The following is a 17,635-nucleotide window of genomic DNA, read 5'->3' on the forward strand; positions in this document are numbered from 1 at the left end:
GTGCTCTAAACTTAGTTTAGAGTAAACTCAGTTTAGACCACTTGGAAATGCTAATATTAGAAGTACATCCATTTCTGGTTGACTCTTCTCCTCCATGGGGCAAACTAAAAATGTTTAAAGTGGGCTTACATACATGTAACATGACCTATAGATTAAAGCGTATTACTCCATGAGCCCTGCAGGCAACAGGGTGAGGTCTGTATTCTATATTTATTTAATAAACCTTGTTTGAATTTTGTTTTTTATATCACTTTGTTGGATAAATATAGAATACAGACCTCACCCCACTGCCTACAGGGCTCATGGACTATTATGGCTTCACTCTATAGGTAATGTTACCTGTAAGCAAGCCCACTTTATGCATTTTAGTCTCATTGGAGGGGAATTTTAGAAACCTAAAAAATGGATGTGCTTCTCTAATAATGATAAAGAAACAATGTGCAATCATCAGAATCTTGCTATATGCAGTAATACACACTTTAGAGAACCTTGAACAAAACTAAACATTTACCATAGTTGGCCTACCATTATATTTTTGATTCCTTTGATTCCTACCACAAGCTAGAAAGCCAAAATTTAAGGTGAAATTCTAGTGTGGCTATTTTTGCTGTCTTGAAAGGGGTCAGGCTAAGGAAAAAAAGCTTTCAGTAATCAACTTAGGGCTAAAAACATACCCTAGGAAGGTATTGTTAAGCTTCTATGTTAACCCTCTTCTCATTTCTGTCTTCAAAATTTGCCTTCTTGACAGATCTTCATAATTTGTCATATTTTGAGTTGAGGTATAAACAAGACAAATATTGTTTGCTCAACAGAAGCTGTTTTCTACTGATGAACTGGATGCTTGAAAAAGACTGGGGATTATCGGTAGAATGGCTCTTGGCTATTTTGAAATTGTTTTAGTCTTGAAAATGGATTTTAAGCCACAAAAATATGTTGTTTTTTTATGTTTAACAAATGTATTTGCAAGTTCTTGAAAACCTTATAAATTTGCTAATGAGCAAAGTTGTGAAGCTGAAAACAGTTTTCTTGTACTTCATTGAAGCACAAGATCTATATTTTAAGGTTCCTCTTTATAACAGAAAATATAAAATTGTCATCATAGGTGAATATATTTTAGAGAGGAAAGAAGTAGAGGTAGGTACTTTGAAATACTTCCCACAATATGCTTTAGTCTATAGATCCAACCCTGAAAGTTTTATGTTCCTAACTTAATCCCTTTCCAAGATAGTAAAAAGTAGCTAAATAGCATTTTACCACATTTCAGTTTCACCTTAAATTACCTTAAATTGCATTTCCAGTAAGATAAGGTGGTGATGAGCCTCTTGTGAAACATCTTGCTAGTGGTATGACATACTATGGTCTGGCATCTCAGGTTAGTCTACACTCTGCATTGACTCAGTCCTGATTCTCTCCTTTCTTGAATGCATTTGTAGTTTGGGACTGAATGGTGGCATTGGAGAGGCTGTTGCAGTAAGGGACATCACATACAGAGAAAAATTGCCATTGCTCACATCAATGGCAATTGGGGACTTGCTGCTACTTTGTGTGACCTCTTGTCGTACTTGCAATGGATGATGAGAATACTTGACTTGAGAGGTTGTTTTCTAGTAGTTTGCAAGTGGCAATTGCATCTCCTCTCTTTCTTCTGTAGACTAGGGTGGGAGTTTGAGGGATACAAGGCATTCCTCATACAGCTTGTCTTACAAAGCTGGTATGAGCTTTTTTGCTTGCTTTGGACATTCTTGAGTGCTTTATCATCCATTTCGTAATGGGGAGATGCTAGGGTCAGTCCAAATCCCAGATGTAGACATACAATAACTTTGTACTGTTTTGTAACCACACACGGCTTCCTGGTAGTAAACATTCTTTTTTGAGCCCTAGAGCTTGGTTTGCTTTAGCAACTTGAGCTTGTGTGTGGCTGTGAAATTTAAGTGCAAACCCCACTCCAATGAAAATCTAGATAATTGATCTAAATATCCTTTCATTGTTGAGGGATTGGAGCTAATTTGGGGCCTCTCCTAAGAGCTTACAATTGTCAGTATTTCAGGTAAGTTGTTCAGTCATTAAGATATATGTTGAACAACATAGGCCCCAGGATTGTGCCCTGTGGGACCTGATAGGAATTTCATCAGAATAAATAATTTTACTGGTGGCATCATAAACTACTACCCTCTGAATTCTTTCTGTAAAAAAGGCTTCAATCCAGGCAACTGTGTCCTCATGCATCCTATATGCTTCCATTTTCGGGAGAAAAATTGATGTTGTACTTTATCAAATGCTTTTGCTTGATCACGCAATATGACATCCATCAGAAGACCATCATCTAAGAGTCTGGTGACAAAGTCATATGGTTCATTGACGTTTGTATCAATTGAGCAATCTTTATGGAAACCATGCTGACTTTTTTAAAGTGACTGATTTCTTTCAAGGTGAGAGACCTGTGCATCATTTATGATGCTCTCTAGGACCTTACATACAACAGAAGAAAGACTTATAGGCCAATAATTAGAAGCTTGTCACTTTGGAGCACTTTGAAAATGAGTGACATCCCAAACATCACTGCTATTGGCTCATCAATTTGTTCAGCTGCTTCTTTTAATAGTCTGGGTTGTATCTGGCCCAGCAGCTTTATTTGCTTGAAGTCTGTTCAGAATATCTTCTACGTCTATAATTGTCATATACATTGGTTCTCCAATTGATTGCCCTGGTAAAACGGGTTGAAGGTTTGCTATTGGCTGAGTGGAAAAATTTGTACCAAAGCTAGGGTTGACAAAATCTGCTTTTTCTTTAGCCTCTGAGGTCTTTGTGCCATCCTCTTTCATGAGGTCCAGGATATCATGTCTAGGCGGATTAGCTGCTGAGATATGGCACCAGAACTCCTTTGGATTCTGCTTTGTGTCAGCTGCAATTGCCTCTTCATGGTTTTGTATGATCTTTCAAGTCAAATATCTTAGCCTGTATCTGCATTTTTTGAATGTGTCATAGCAGTTACCACATCTGCACTTTACATATTTGGTCCATGCTCTTTTCTTCTTCCTTCTAGCCCTTATGAATTCTTTGGGTAGGAAGGGGAGTGTTTTTGGCAGGGGTTACCAGTATACTCATGTATGTTTATTTTGGGGTAAAAAAAAGGATAAAAACATCAAAAATGTTTTAAAACAGCAATGTGCATAGAACTGGCTAAAGAATATAAAATTTAATTGACAGAAAAATAAATAACTACTAACCATTATGTTTAAAACCCTGATTTTATCAAATTTGCAAAAGAAAATTTAAATACATATTTGGATCATACCTTGTCAAAAGCTTAAAAATAAATAAAACTCAATAAAAAAATAAATGAAAAGGCTCTGTTAATTTATTCTGTAATCTGCAGGCATCGGAAAAATTTGCAGAAAAAAAACCATCCTGGAATAAAACAGGTTATTCTGTAAAACAGCAGAAAATAAGTAAAAAAAATTTTTGCCCCCACATGTTCAGTATCTGTCCCTTATTTCAACAATGGATTTTCAGACAAATTGATTCCATGACAAAACTTTTTAAATCCCAACTGGATCTGATGACATTGGGGGGAGTTGGAGGGGAAAACCGGAAACATTGGAAAAAGCTTAGAGTCAAGAGATCAGGATGAAATTTGGTGGGAAGAGTAAGCACAAGTTCTAGGTATGTAATTGTCATAACCAGACCGGATTTGCTCTCTTTAGGGGAGTTGGGGAGGGATTTCTGTTACTTTGGTGATTTTGGGAAATTTTGAAAATGAAGGTATGTTTATCTTACAAATGGGTGATCAGATCTTAATGAAACTTGATATATAGAAAGATGCCATGTGTCAGATGCTCCATTTTCAATTCGGGATATAGGGAGGGGGAGAGGGGGGAAATGGAAATCGAAAACTTTTGAAAACTCTTTAGAGTGGAGAAATCAGGATGAAACTTAATGGGAAGAATAAACACAAGTTCTTGATACATGACTGACATAACCGGATCGGATTCGCTCTCTTTGGGGGAGTTTAGGGTATTTCTAGTACTTTGGTGAGTTCTAGAATAAGTACAAGTTATAGATATATGATTGACACAAGTAGACCAGATCTGGTCTCTTTGGGGGAATGTGAGGGGTTTCTAGTGCTTAGGCGAGTTTGGTGCCTCTTGACATGCTTGGATGATGAAATCAATAGCTCTAGTAACAAGTCTAATTTTAAGTTCCAACTTTGTCACATGTGCCATATGAGCTTTTGGCTCTTGTTTATTATTGATAAAAAAAAAATGAATAAATGAGACCTCCATTAATAGAAGATTCTTAAAAGTATGGTTTAAAACCGCTATAAAAATACATGGTTAGAAAATTCAAGCTGTAGTTACATTGTAAGTGTTTTTTCATTCCCTAGTTGTGTGTATGACCATGTGTAAAAGTTTTTTTTTATGTACCTTAATTAAATTAAAGTTTTTGTGCAACACAAAAAAAACTAGACCAAAGCAAGTGTTCTTCCTGGGAAAAAAATATACTCTTCCACGCTTTTGTGCCAATTCATTTGGCCAGACTGAGTAAATTGGAAATATAGCCTAGTTATAATGTACAAAATTGAATTATCTGCCCTTTCTTTGGTTTCAGTCCAATTCATAGAACACTCTGAATTAGGGGGAAACACGAAATATTTATTAATTATGCATAGTAAGAACGAAATTCGATGAAAGTTCTTGAGGGTCTAAAAAATAGGAGGTTCGTTTGACATATGAAAATTGTTTGTGCTTGTAATTGATTTGACTTTTATTTGGCTAAATATTAGATCTATCTGATCGTCTGTCAGTGTCCATTTGTTAATGTCCATTCTTCAAAGGGTATTAGCAGATTTTTGCAAAGGAGGCAATCAAGGGCCCTAAAAGTAAATTTACAAGCCTCACATTTAAAAGACTTCAGTGTTGAAGTAATCTTGTATAGGCGAAGGACTTTTCCCATGTTTAAGTGTAGATTTACTTCATACTTCCAGAAAATATATTTTGTTATTTTCTTGTGGGTAGACATGCTCTTTATTGAAGACGTAACCCATTTTAGTAATATTAAAGCACAGAAAAATATTGGTCGCTAGTGGGGATGTAGAGAAAGCTCCTAAAATATTCTCCAAGCATATTTAGTGCTGTTCTTTTTTGTGATATATCAAATAATTGCTGAGTAAGTTTGAAAATTGTTGAATAACTAATGTGTGCTGTACCAGCACGATTTGTTCACTTGAGCAAATATATTATTTTAAGTTATTTTACCAACTTTCTTTTAGCTCAATTTGGACCGCCTCACTTTGCAAATGCTGGTTGTACAAATGCTGTAAGTATATCAAACAATTTACTTTTAATTCTGGTAAAACATAACCAATCCATGCCTGCCATAGTCTTAAAACTAGAGAATTGCATATAACAAGGAAGTTTTCTTGTGCCTGCACAATAAGATTAGATTTTTATTCGGTAAATTTTATGGAAAGTTTTACAGAAATTGATAGAACAATACTAGAGGGTGTCAACTGTTATGTTCTCCATAAATACTGCAACATGGTATATACTGTCCATACTTCCAAGTACATTTGTTTGGAATCCACGTGCAGTGTAAAACTTCTTGCAGTGCAAGAAAGGGGACAAGACAATTTGTATGTATTGTGTAACATAGTCTTGGCTCTTGATAGTCCAATCCAAACGCAGCAAAGCCTTAAAAACATTTTAAAGAGGTTGTATGAGAAGCTCAATAAGGAATTTGACATTACAATATGAAAGCCATCCAAATCGAGCAGAAATTAACATGGAGATTTTGAAGATTCTTATATTGTGTGCTTTATTTATTTTGCAGTTTGAGCCTTTAAGCATGGAACTATTAATATTTATTGTTTCAAGCTGGAATTGCAATGTGATGGTTAAAAATCAAACAGACAAGCTATTGAACTTTGTAGCTTTTTCAAGGTCTCTGAATATTGATCATCAGGATTTTCAAATGAAATAAAGGGTGTGGTATAGGAAGACAAATTCCACCTCGTAATTCCAATTTCTTGTTCCATAAATCTATTGTTGGACTCCATCTTGATTTAGGCATGTGCCTTTGCTGGTCAGTCTTACTGACAAGGCTACTCTCTGAAAGTGTTCAGAGGTGAGCAATTAAGTGCCTGGAGAGCCTAAATTGAACTTTATATAAGAACTGCCTTATTCAGTTTAAGCCATCTACCTTAAATCTGGAAGCGTACGCGTAGCGAAATGATGCTGACTTACAACATAATGAGAGAACTCTTAGGAGGAGTGTGATGAAAATATAATTATATTGTGTTCATGCTTCTAATGGCAACTCCATAGCATTCTCACAGCCATATATCTTGTCCTTTCTTCTCAGTGCTGAGCATCCACATTATTAAAACAGATACGCGACTAGCGATCTTTATTATGGCATTGAGTATGGACTCTGTTCTTCTTGTAAAAAGAAATAATAATTTTTTTTTTTATAGCACTCAAATATGATGCCTTGTTTGAACGTGTAGCTTTGTTAATACTATCTAGTTGTAATACTTAATTCTTAAAAAATGAGTAATCACCATGCAAAAAGTAAATTGCCTCATAGATATACTCAAACAAGTCAGATTAATAAAAAATATAAGATGGATGTGATCATTTTTCCCCAATCGAGGAAAGGTCAGGATACTAGAATCATCACAGGGATTTTTTTTTTTGCAAAACGGATATCAAAGCTTGGTGGGATATTATGGCTTATATTACAGTCACGTTATAGAATCTTTACTGTTTCCCAAACTCTCAGTCTAGAATAAACCGGAAGTCTCTTAATATGAGAATTTCTTTATTAAAAGTGAAATCTTTGCAATAAAGCTTCAAATAACTGTATATATAGTTAATATTGTACAGTTTAAATCAACCTTCTTTGTAGATTGTTTTAACCAGCTTGCTGTGAAGTATATTTGGGTAAGGAATTTTTTCGTTTTGTCATAACTTCTGTTACAGCTATATTTTGAAGTCTGCCAAGCACTAGCAAAGGAAATACTTCCGTCTTGTCGATAGATGGCGATTTGTGAATCATTATACTATAGGATCTAGGCTACTTATGAAACTAGCTTTGTATGAGTAAAATGTTTTAGCTATATTGAAAGGTCTAATTAAGTTTCAATTTGATTCTTTAATTAAGATTCAATTTGTTATTTGACTTCCTAAGTGAGTTTTCTTTTTCGATTCAAGTTTGAGTACAGCAGTTTACCTTTTAATGACAAATTTTGTCCTTTTAGTTAAAATTTAAGAAAAAGATTATACATAGCAAGTATCAAATGCTTCCACTTTTCTAAATTCTACAAAATAATCTCTTTGATTGAACTCGTGACTTTAGCACTTTGATGAACAGTTTCATATGGAATACAAGCTTCTCGGCTAAGCCTTATATAGGAGACCATGGAAAACACTTTGCAATACTATAATATACAAGTACAACCACCTACAGTTAACTGTGCTGCTAACCCCTTAAATCGTTTCCTTGCATTTTTCAAAGTTTTCATACATTTTTTCTTTATCTTAGGCTCTACGTTTGATTTTGATTGTTCCTATATTCTGTTAACTACATTTGTTAAGTTTTCTTCTATTAAGTTCAAAATAAATTAAATTTGAAAAATAATGATGGCTACATAAAGCAATGCTTTTTTTTAAAACTTTGATGAAAATCTGCGGTAAAAAATTAAAGCTCTTGGTTACACTTTTAAACCGAAGCATCAGTTTTGACAAAATTGCGCTGTCATTGTTGCACAATAGTGTTATGCTTTATCTGAGTTAGCAGCTGGTGCGGACACAAACTGTTTCTTATGACTTGGTTCTTGTAGACCAGTGGTTGACCTTTGGCTTGTAGGCAAATTGGGAAACATGGTATGCTCTTTTTTGGTCCACTGGTTTCTGTTAAAAAAAGAGATAAAGAAAGATAAGAGAAGATTAAAATAAATAAAAAATGGCTTGTGGCATGCATGATATTCTTGCATTTCTGACCCACTTACGTGATTGCTTAAGGTTCGTTGTCCTGCTTACATGGAACTAATTACATCCATTTTTTACCTTCATTTTTTTCATTTTTTCACAATTTCACCCCAGATTATGCAATTACTTAGAATTTGTATCATAAATGTGTGCATCATTTATTATTTCTGATTTTGCTTAGTGGTAAGTCTGCAAGCTGAAAACGAAAAAAGAAATGGAACTTTTACCATTAATTTGCATAAACAATGGAAACAACAAATGAGTAAAATAGTTATAAGCTGCCATTGAGCTAAACTGATTAAAATTATAAATTTGCAACCGGAAACCCTGCCGATAATCCCCAGACCTTATATGAGGGGGTCACTATCGAAAAGAAAATTGAGCTTGTTCAATGGAAGCAGTCGACACGGGCTAAAGTGAATCTCAGCCTAGATAAACATGTTTTTGGTAGGCTAAGATTCTTGTTTTGGTGTCTATATGCCTCTATGTGTATAATCATACTTTTGTCCATGTATAAGAAAATTAATACCTGGGATTACTAATCGGAGGGATAAAGGCTAATAAATATAAATCCAGAATTTAAGGACCCTGGCAAATAGATATTCATACAATAGTCTAACACGTGTGAAGTGTGCTTCTTTTCATTAAGCGATTTCCCAGGGGTACATTTCCAATTTGAGGACTGTACTTCGTCTTTTTTCAATTCTTTTTCCAGGTACTGGAAATGTTTCTTCAATATTTAGATCTGAATTCTTACTTGAGCTTTTAGTTGATAATATGCTTGATGATTTTCTACCATCTTGCTCCAAATTATGGGGACTTGCCTTTTCTGAGCATTTAACTTCCAGAACTACTTGGTCCTCAGCTGATGTTGGAATAGAAGAAATGCTACCACTGGGAACTAACTGATGAAAGTAATCATGTCTACACAAAATTGAACTTTTCTTCTCTTGAGACTTCTTAAGTTCCACTGTCAGCTGAGCTTTCCTTTGTACAATAACAAAGGAAAAGACTTTTGTACAATTACCCTCAACCAGAAAAATACCCCCCTCCCTCTTAACTAAACGTGGACACTGTGTGCAATTAGAGGATATAATATGCGTAATATATTGAGGTTGTTTCCAAATAAACCCACAGTAAAAAGCTGTGTATTTGGATAGTATTGAAAGACAAAAATTTCGAGTGTGGTGGGTCAAACTGGGTATCCCCCTGTATACGGCCATGCTGGATAGTACGAGGAATATTTTTCTCTATTTGTAGATGCTCTAATAAATTTTTTCTGTACGGTGGCTAGTTATAATCGTGATTTTTCAGATAGTAAGTGATTATTCAGAGGAGATAGTTAGCTAAATGTCATATGGTTTTTGTGACATTATTACTGCATTATCTTCTTTTGCAAAGTTGGGTTTCACATATGTTTTTTTTTTTCTTCTTTTTTTTTAGAGACCATCGATTAAAACGTCCAGGGGGCCAGACATAGGAACCCTCTCAGACACTTTGAGAAGTGTTTTAAATGTTTCTGATGCTACTAGTACGTCAAATGGAGCTGTAATTGGATCTAAGTGAGTTTTAATTCTATTAAATAAGAGCTGGCACCTTAAGGATACTTATTTCTTTTGTTAGAATTTGTTGTTAAAAATTGCGCAAATACCTTCATTATTGAGCTGCTATAGATCCCCTAGTTCTAATCTATAGTTTTATGTTATAAAAAACTTCTACGTAAGAAACAACAAGCAAAGCTGTTGGCTGAGTCCTTTTCAATGGTAGACTCTGCGTGCGGGTTCTCAGTACCAGTTTTTAATAAAGTGTGATCAGTGTTTTGATGTCCGGGCCTTAACTTTTTCAATTATCGGGAACTAATTTTTGACTGACAGGATCCAAATTCGATAAGCTTTAGCTATTTGGAGTTGGCCAACTCATCTTTCCTGTGCCCAGGATAATAATGTACTTCCTCGATTCGAGTTATACGCCTTCTATTCCTTTAATGTTGTAAGAGGTGAAAGTCTGTGACTGACTAATAAGCCTATTTCCATGCTCCCTAAATCATAGCTCTATGGCCCTTGCCTCAATTGCAGCACCTAACTTGGTTGTAAGGGGATCAAGCTTATCATCAAGTGTTAGTTTTTTCCTTACTCAGTTCTGTCAATAATACCAGAACGAAAAGTAAAGATGCTTTTGATTCTCACCGTATTTTGGTGATCAGTTTATGAACAGCAATTTTCCCCCGATGCTTTTCCTCTTTCGCAAGGATCTCCTTTTTCAGTCGAAATACAGAAGAGAAAATAATGAAGACTTTTTTCCCAAGATAGTGAACGAACTGTCTTGGGAACAAACGACAGTGAACGTTTCGTTCACTGTCTTGGGAAAAAAGTCCTCATTATTCTCTCTTCTGTATTTCTATAATGGAAAGGCAGTGTGTTCTTCGTCATTATTTACCTATTTCAGTATTCAAAGAACAAACAACTGGAATTTTTTTTGATGTGGCTCCTTTTACTGAGACTCTAAAATTTTGTTGTGGATGGAACAGGACGAATTTTCTTAAGAAAGTCAGCAAGTTAGTGACTGCAAGTGTTGTATTTACCGCTTGCCTTTCAAAACATTTGAAACAGAACATTTTATTATTTGAACCAAATGCGAATGTATCAGCTCTATCCATTCTCCAAACAATGTGATAATTATTTTCACCTTTTACTGGGCTCTTGCAAAAGGATATTTGCTCTTGAAGTACTGTAAAAAAAGTGTAAACAGCGTGTGTGTGTGTGTGGGGGGGTAATTTCTTTTGTTTCCAATTTTAATGACAGTCTTTACTTTCGCTAATGCGCACACACAAATTTTTCTGATGGAAGCAAAGAGCGAAATTAAAATAAATACGAGAGACCCAACCGGAAAAAAAACTGTCAAAATGAAAATTAACAGTCGGAAAGAGTGCTTGAATATTAATTACGCCATTGCTATTCTTAATCATTTCAACCTTGGTTAATCTCGCACTGTATTTAATCTTCTCTTTGTATCAAATATGTATGCAGAGATTGTTTGATTAATTGGCCACCTTGAAGGTTGATTGAACCTTGCAGAATGAGAGAAGGGGCTAATTGAACTTGTGGTTGATCTTAGTAAGATATTCAACTAAAAATATAATTATTTTGGATTGAATTTTTAGTAAAATAAGTTCGTTTTTCTTTGTACAGTCCAGGGGCGCTAATTCACGAATTGAATAGACAAAAAATTAAATGAATGTCATTACAAGCAAATCTAAAAAAAAAATACATAATTTTTTTTCTTGCGTAAATCAGGGTACGGGGAATTGCAGTATGCCAAGGATGGGAGGGGGCAGTATGTCAGACGCCATTTGTGTTTAAAACTTGCTTCGTCGAGTGAAGCTCTATTCCCTGGTATTGGAAAAATTTCCAGAACGCTTTGTTTCAAGTGAGGTGCAAATGACCTGACCCCTGAATCAGTTATGGGCTATTAATATACTACTATTGCTTCTAACAGCTCACTGCAGCACCGAGCTGTCTGAGGCTAAGAGAGTTACACACACTCATCCTCCAATTCTATATAAAACTACCCTCTTTTTACCCTCTTGAGAGGTCCTAATTCCCTTTTGACATTCTTCCTTACAACCTCCTACCCACTTCAGGGACGACCCGCTTTTCATTTTACTCTTGATGGTTGGCCGAAAGGACGATCTTGAGCAATATGTTACCCTTCATCCGCATTATAGCCTTAGGAATCTGAATAGATCCACATTTTTTGTACAGCTTACTGTTTGAAATACGGTGAGTCCGTAGACAACTTCTCTGGAAAACATTGAATAAGTACTTCTCCGTCTTTATGAGTGCCTACGTTGTCCAGTTTCAGACTCTTTAATTTAATATTCAAGTGTTTCTGTAAAGTTTCTCTCTAATTCTCATCCTGGACTTAACCAGCATCAAATTTTTCTGATAGATAGTTACCCTTCCTAAATTGCTGTTTTAGATTAACCCTAGACACTACTAGATGGTGATCTTTATTTTTAATATCAGTAACAACACTCCTATAGACCCTAGTAATTTGTATCGATCCTGCCAGTATTCTGTATACAATAACATAATCAATAAGGTCGTCGTCTTCCCTTATGGGCCATTGTATGACCAAATATTGTTTTGGTTACTAATATAAAATCTTAAACTCTGAAAACATAATTTAGTAATATTCTAAATCAAGAGGAAATGAAAGAATATAATTTCAGAAATGCCCAAAGTTATGATTAAAAGTTGTGATGGGAATTTCTGAGGTTAGTTTATAGCCTGGCATTTACATAGACACGTTCTCTTCAGATTTTTCTACAACTCTGGTATCAAATATCCATTTTCAAACAGTTCGTGGTTGCGAACTGGGGTGAGGAGTGACTAAACTGAATAGTAGCCGAAACTCTAAGAAAGCAGAATTCTTATAACAGTAGATACATCAAAAGATTTGAATTTGTATGCTAATTCTAACTATATAAAGTTTATTAAGTTTAATGTTTATCCGTCAAAAGCTTTAACCCTCTGGTAATTTGTACAATTTTCGAAAAGGGGGAAGCACCCCCGAAAAATCCAGGCATCTTAATGAAAATTGCAGCACCAGATTTAGCATATCAGAGAACCTTACTCTAGAGGTTTCAAGCTCGTGTATACAAAAATGCAGAGTACTGCATCTTTTTTTGCCAGAAGAAAGATCATGGATGGCCGTTTCTTTGTTTATTTTTGTTTTTGTTTTTTTCCATGGGTCATCGTATCGTACCAGTGATCCTAGAAAATCAGGAGAGTGATCATTTGATTGGAGAGCAACTAGTCCTCCTTCCACGTGTCTTTTCTCCCCAAAGACATGCGATCAAAATTTTGAGGTAGCTACTTGATTCAGCAGAACTGAAAGGTTCTACAACTATGCCCCCAATAGTCCCCGGGGAAAGGGCTGTCTGTTAAGCAATTCACGTCTTTTTCACATAAAGTATTTGTTATTGGGAAATATAGGAATTTTTTGGGGTGGCAATTTCTACATGTGGGGTTTTCCGCGAGGAGGTAAGTTTCCGGGGGAATTTTCTAGGAAAAATTTTACACGGGGGAGAGGATGTCTTTGCGTTATTTGAATAAGAGTCAGAAATTAAATAAAAAAGAAGTTCTTTTAATTGAAATTAAGGAGGAACATTTAAACTTAAAACGAACACAAATTAACCAACCAGGAACAGAACAAGACGACTGCCCATTCCTCAACCCTCGCTCTATACGCTAAAGTTTGACTATTTGTCATAATTCTTTAATAAAGACTGCTCAAAAACAAGGCCCGTTGAGTTTGAATGAGAACTATTTTCAAGAACTTTAAGACTTCAGCGTAAAAAGTGAGGGTTGACGAAGGAGTTACCCTCCCTCAAATACAAAAAAAAGTTTCTATTTGTTTCATTTTTTTAATGTTGCTCCTTATATTCAGTTGAAAAACTTGTCCTTTGTTAATTTTTTAAACCAAAAAGAGAGCGATTAATTAGTCTAGACTGGTTCTGCCGGGTATTCAAATAGATTAACCAGACTCAAAAAACATCCCAAAATGCTTCGCTTATACACTTTAAAGGACATCTCAAAGCGCCACTGAAGTTAAACCATATATTGTTTATATTTTCAGTAAAGCAATGGTTTTTATCATTTCTGCAAATATAAGGAATCGTCACGGGTCATTTTATTGTAGATAGTTTTATAGATATAATGTTGCATACTCTCACTTGTTACGTCAATCAAAAAGTAACTTTTTGCGCGTTTGTCAATTCTTCTACGTTCTCTTTTTCAGTGATGCCCTTAGTCAAAATAACAGAATTAAACAATTTGGCTCAAACCTAGACTAAGCGGAGATATGTTGCATTTAAGGCTAACACACTAACATGTAGTGCCAGGAGAGCACATTTCTTCTTTTTTTTTCTCAGATCATGTCCAACCAATGATTTCATCTGCAAGAAGACTAAATTTTCAGTGTTGGGGTGAAGTGGAAGTTTTCAAGACAGAGGATTGTAAACCTTTAACTAAGGGCTTTCAGCCATGGGGAGTGGCCTAACTGTCTCGGAATTTTCACCCAGTGGTAGTTTGTTTGACTTAGACGAAAATTGTTGTTATAAAGGAGAAAAAGGCATCCTGTTAGGCGTAATATTCACCGAAACTTAAAAACGCACCATAACTTTCAATTTTCATTCACATGAGGCCTGTCAAGATAATTTACGACCGTGTGAAAAAAAAGAAGAAAAAAACTGGATCTGTTTTTCACCATGTTAAAAAAAAGAGAAGAAAAGGAAGGTATTGCTGACACTAAAAAGTGATTTTCTATGGTTTTTAGATCGAAGAGGAAGGGAGAGGGATTGTGTAAACCACCACTCAAGGGGAGCGGACCATGAAAAACTGATTGGCTATTAGAATTTGGACTCTCCTGCTCTTTGGCTGAAATTTATATTTTTTTTTTTTTTGCTTAAAAAGGCCACTAAAAATTTGCATTTAAGTTTTAATGAAGCCTCCCCGTTATTTCACAACCATCTTTCTGATACGATCCCCCCTGGTGAAAAAAAGGAGACGCACTACTGCTACTCATGCAAAAAAAATTCCTTGTTTTCCAAAAGAACAGGAAACTTAAGTAGTGTAATTTTTCATTTCAGTTTGAGTAATGTTTGAAGGGTTTCAGGCTCTTTCGAAATCCTTAAAAATTCATTTTCGTAATTAAATATATGCTAATATTTTGTTCAGTCTGATTCTGTTTTAATTAATCGTTCAATCGTAATATTCTGTTTCAATCAATCGTTCTTATTTCTGAATCAGCATGCAAGGGAAACGTTTCTCACTATACAGATTCTCCGAAACTACATTTTGAAACTTCAGGTTAATATAGGCTGATATGGTTTGCTCTTTACTAGGTTGTTATTATTGCTACATCCATGATTTGACCTAAGTCGATTTTTAATTTAATGTTTGTTCGTTTTACTACATTTTTCAGGATTATCTAAATACATGGGAGGGGGGTTGCGCTCCTAATCCACTTTCTTCGAGCTAAGTCTAACTTTTGTGTAACAGTGCTGAAATAATAAATTTCTATATGCTTAATTCAAACTTGTCAAACTTTATAATTTAACTTGGATAACAAATCTTGATCTTTTCATTTCCATGTTTGATAAATTTACTTGATTTATGTCAGAATACCCTAACATAGGGTAGGCTATTTGTAAGAGTAGGGAGAGAGAGAGAGAGCGAAAAAAAGATCAGAAATAGACTGTCATCATAGTTCATTTTTAAACGGGATTCATGCAAGGCCTGAAAAATGTCACAATTTACACTGTTTGCTTAGTCAAAATTATAACAGGAGTTTCATTTAAATGCGTTCACACCGAGTTCACCATTTCTTTAGTGTTGTTGAGAATAAGCAGTCCTATCATGTAAAGTCTCTAAAAAGTCCTAATTGATCCAAAAAAACCTTGTGCCTGGTCTTTAACGAGGTTGAAACTAATAAGGCTGTCGAATGAAGATTCTTTCTCTCCTGCAATCGGGTTAAGGTGAAAACAAAACGGAGGCTAAAGAAGTCGTTCCTTAGAAGAAATTTAGTCCTTTCAGAGCAAAAATAAGCTTTAAAAGTAGAAAGCAGTATACCTTGCACTGATGAAGCCCATTTATGAAATATCAGTTCAGGACAGTAAAATACCAACGGATCGTTAGCTAAGGCTTAACTTTTCCATGACCAAGGGACATGGGACATCACATTGAATCGATAGAATACCGAGTTTTTCATGATTGTTCGCTTAGATTTAGCCTTTTACCGGTAAGACTTGAATTTTGCCAGAATCTCGGTCAAAATGCCTTCTATGGACCTTTTGGAGGAAAAGCCCAAAATCCTCTATTAACAGAGAATACCCCATCCGTTTTTGTTATTACTTATACATTAACGTCCGTTTTCATTGGATACCAAATTCTGGTCCATAATTTGTACTATATTCGAACTGCCAGTAACAATCACTTGGAAAAAAAAATTATTGCCATGATATGTTTCAGATTGCTTCCAATGGCAAGTTCAGCTTACGATGTTGATGAGTCTTCGGCTGAGGGGTCTGTTATGCTTCTACAGGTAAGTTTTTTTTTATTCTATGAATTCATCAAGTTAATATGTTTCTTTTTACCATACTTCAGAACAAAAACCGCGAAACGAAACATTTTAAAAATGTTTAATAAGGAAAACTCTAGCTTAATAAAACCTACCTCATACTTATATCCTTATTTGTCCTTAGGAATCCCGTTTAAGCATCCCTTAGACATCCGATTAAGTAATTCTTTAACATGTTGCATTCAAGCAAAACAGAAAAAGGGTATCAGGTGGTTTTCTCTTTAATCCTCAACAAATTGATAAGGATAAAGTTTTGCCCATTTTACTTTGAGGCGATTGATCACGCTGACAAGAAGGACCTTACCAAGTCCAAAACAAATCGTTCCAAATCAATGCCAAATTGCCGTGCATATTTGAGATTGTAGTATTATCTTGAACTTAGTAGGAAATTGAGATTCAGTTTTGGAATATTTGTTATTTTTTTTGTCCATCGAAAAAAAAACCTAGAAATAGACGAACTATGGTGAAGTAGTGGGTTTTGTATCTGATACTTTCTGGTTTAAGCATAAAGTCGAACGGCTGAAGTGTGCCTTTTGTAATTTGATATGGTTAAGAGTCGAAGCTGATGGTCGGTCCGTATATCATTTTTGGTGCTTAGCTTTTAGTTTTGAGAAACAAAGATGCATATGGTCAAAATGCATCTGATATCCTCAGCAATGTTAGATCATTTTAAGTAACTTGCTTTTAGTTTTGAGAAACAAGGATGCATATGGTCAGAATGCATCTATTATCCATAGCAATGTTAAATCATTTTGAAAATACAAAATTCCACATTTTTGTAGATAGGAGCTTGAAACTTTTACAGTAGGGTTCTCTTTACGCTGAATCTGATGGTGTGATTTTCGTTAAGATTTTTTGACTTAAAGGGGGTGTTTCTCCCTACTTTCTAAAATAAGGCAAATTTTCTCAGGCTCTTAACTTTTGATGGTTAAAACTAAACTTGATGAAACTTTATATTTAGAATCAGTGTTAAAATGCGATTCTTTTGATGTAACCATTGGTATTAAAGTTCCATTTTTTAGAGAATTGGTTACTATTGAGCGGTGTCGCTCCTTACTACAGTTCCTTACTACGAACTGTTTGAACAGTTCGTTACCACCAACTGTTTCATCTATTGGTATCAAAATTCTGTTTTATAGATTTTTGGCTATTATTGATCCGGGTCGATCCATACATGCAGTTCGTTACCACTACATGTTTCAAAGAATAAATGAATAAAGTCTTTTAGTATTTTTTGAAGTTTATATTTTAGGACGCTTTTACCCCAATAAATATTTAAACACTCCCTTTGTCACTGTATTGTCACAGTCGTCAAATAGACTACAGAATAAATTTTAGATTAATTCCATATTGGTCCAAGTAGCGCTATACTGTTTTTGAATGGTAACTAAAAGCAAATTGCTACGTGTGAAAACATTACAAGTTTTAACCCCTTAAAAAAAAACAATTTAACGTTACAGTTTACTGCTTTTTTGCGTGACAATTTTTGAACCATCAAAATCGTT

The 17,635-nt window shown here is 35.0% G+C and overlaps 1 protein-coding gene across 1 annotated transcript in view; it reads left to right on the top strand.

The window, feature by feature from the left end:
* Positions 1-17,635, top strand: part of LOC136041791 (PAN2-PAN3 deadenylation complex subunit pan3-like) — a 43,791-nt gene that overhangs the window by 1,519 nt on the left and 24,637 nt on the right. Inside the window, exons 2-4 of the mRNA XM_065726545.1 lie at positions 5,270-5,316; positions 9,432-9,550; positions 16,022-16,094. Of these exons, the coding sequence (XP_065582617.1) occupies positions 5,270-5,316; positions 9,432-9,550; positions 16,022-16,094 (239 nt within the window). The remainder of the gene's footprint in view (positions 1-5,269; positions 5,317-9,431; positions 9,551-16,021; positions 16,095-17,635) is intronic.

Source organism: Artemia franciscana, unplaced genomic scaffold (genome assembly GCF_032884065.1).
Source record: "Artemia franciscana unplaced genomic scaffold, ASM3288406v1 PGA_scaffold_38, whole genome shotgun sequence".
In the NCBI taxonomy this organism is placed as follows: Eukaryota; Metazoa; Arthropoda; class Branchiopoda; order Anostraca; family Artemiidae; genus Artemia; species Artemia franciscana.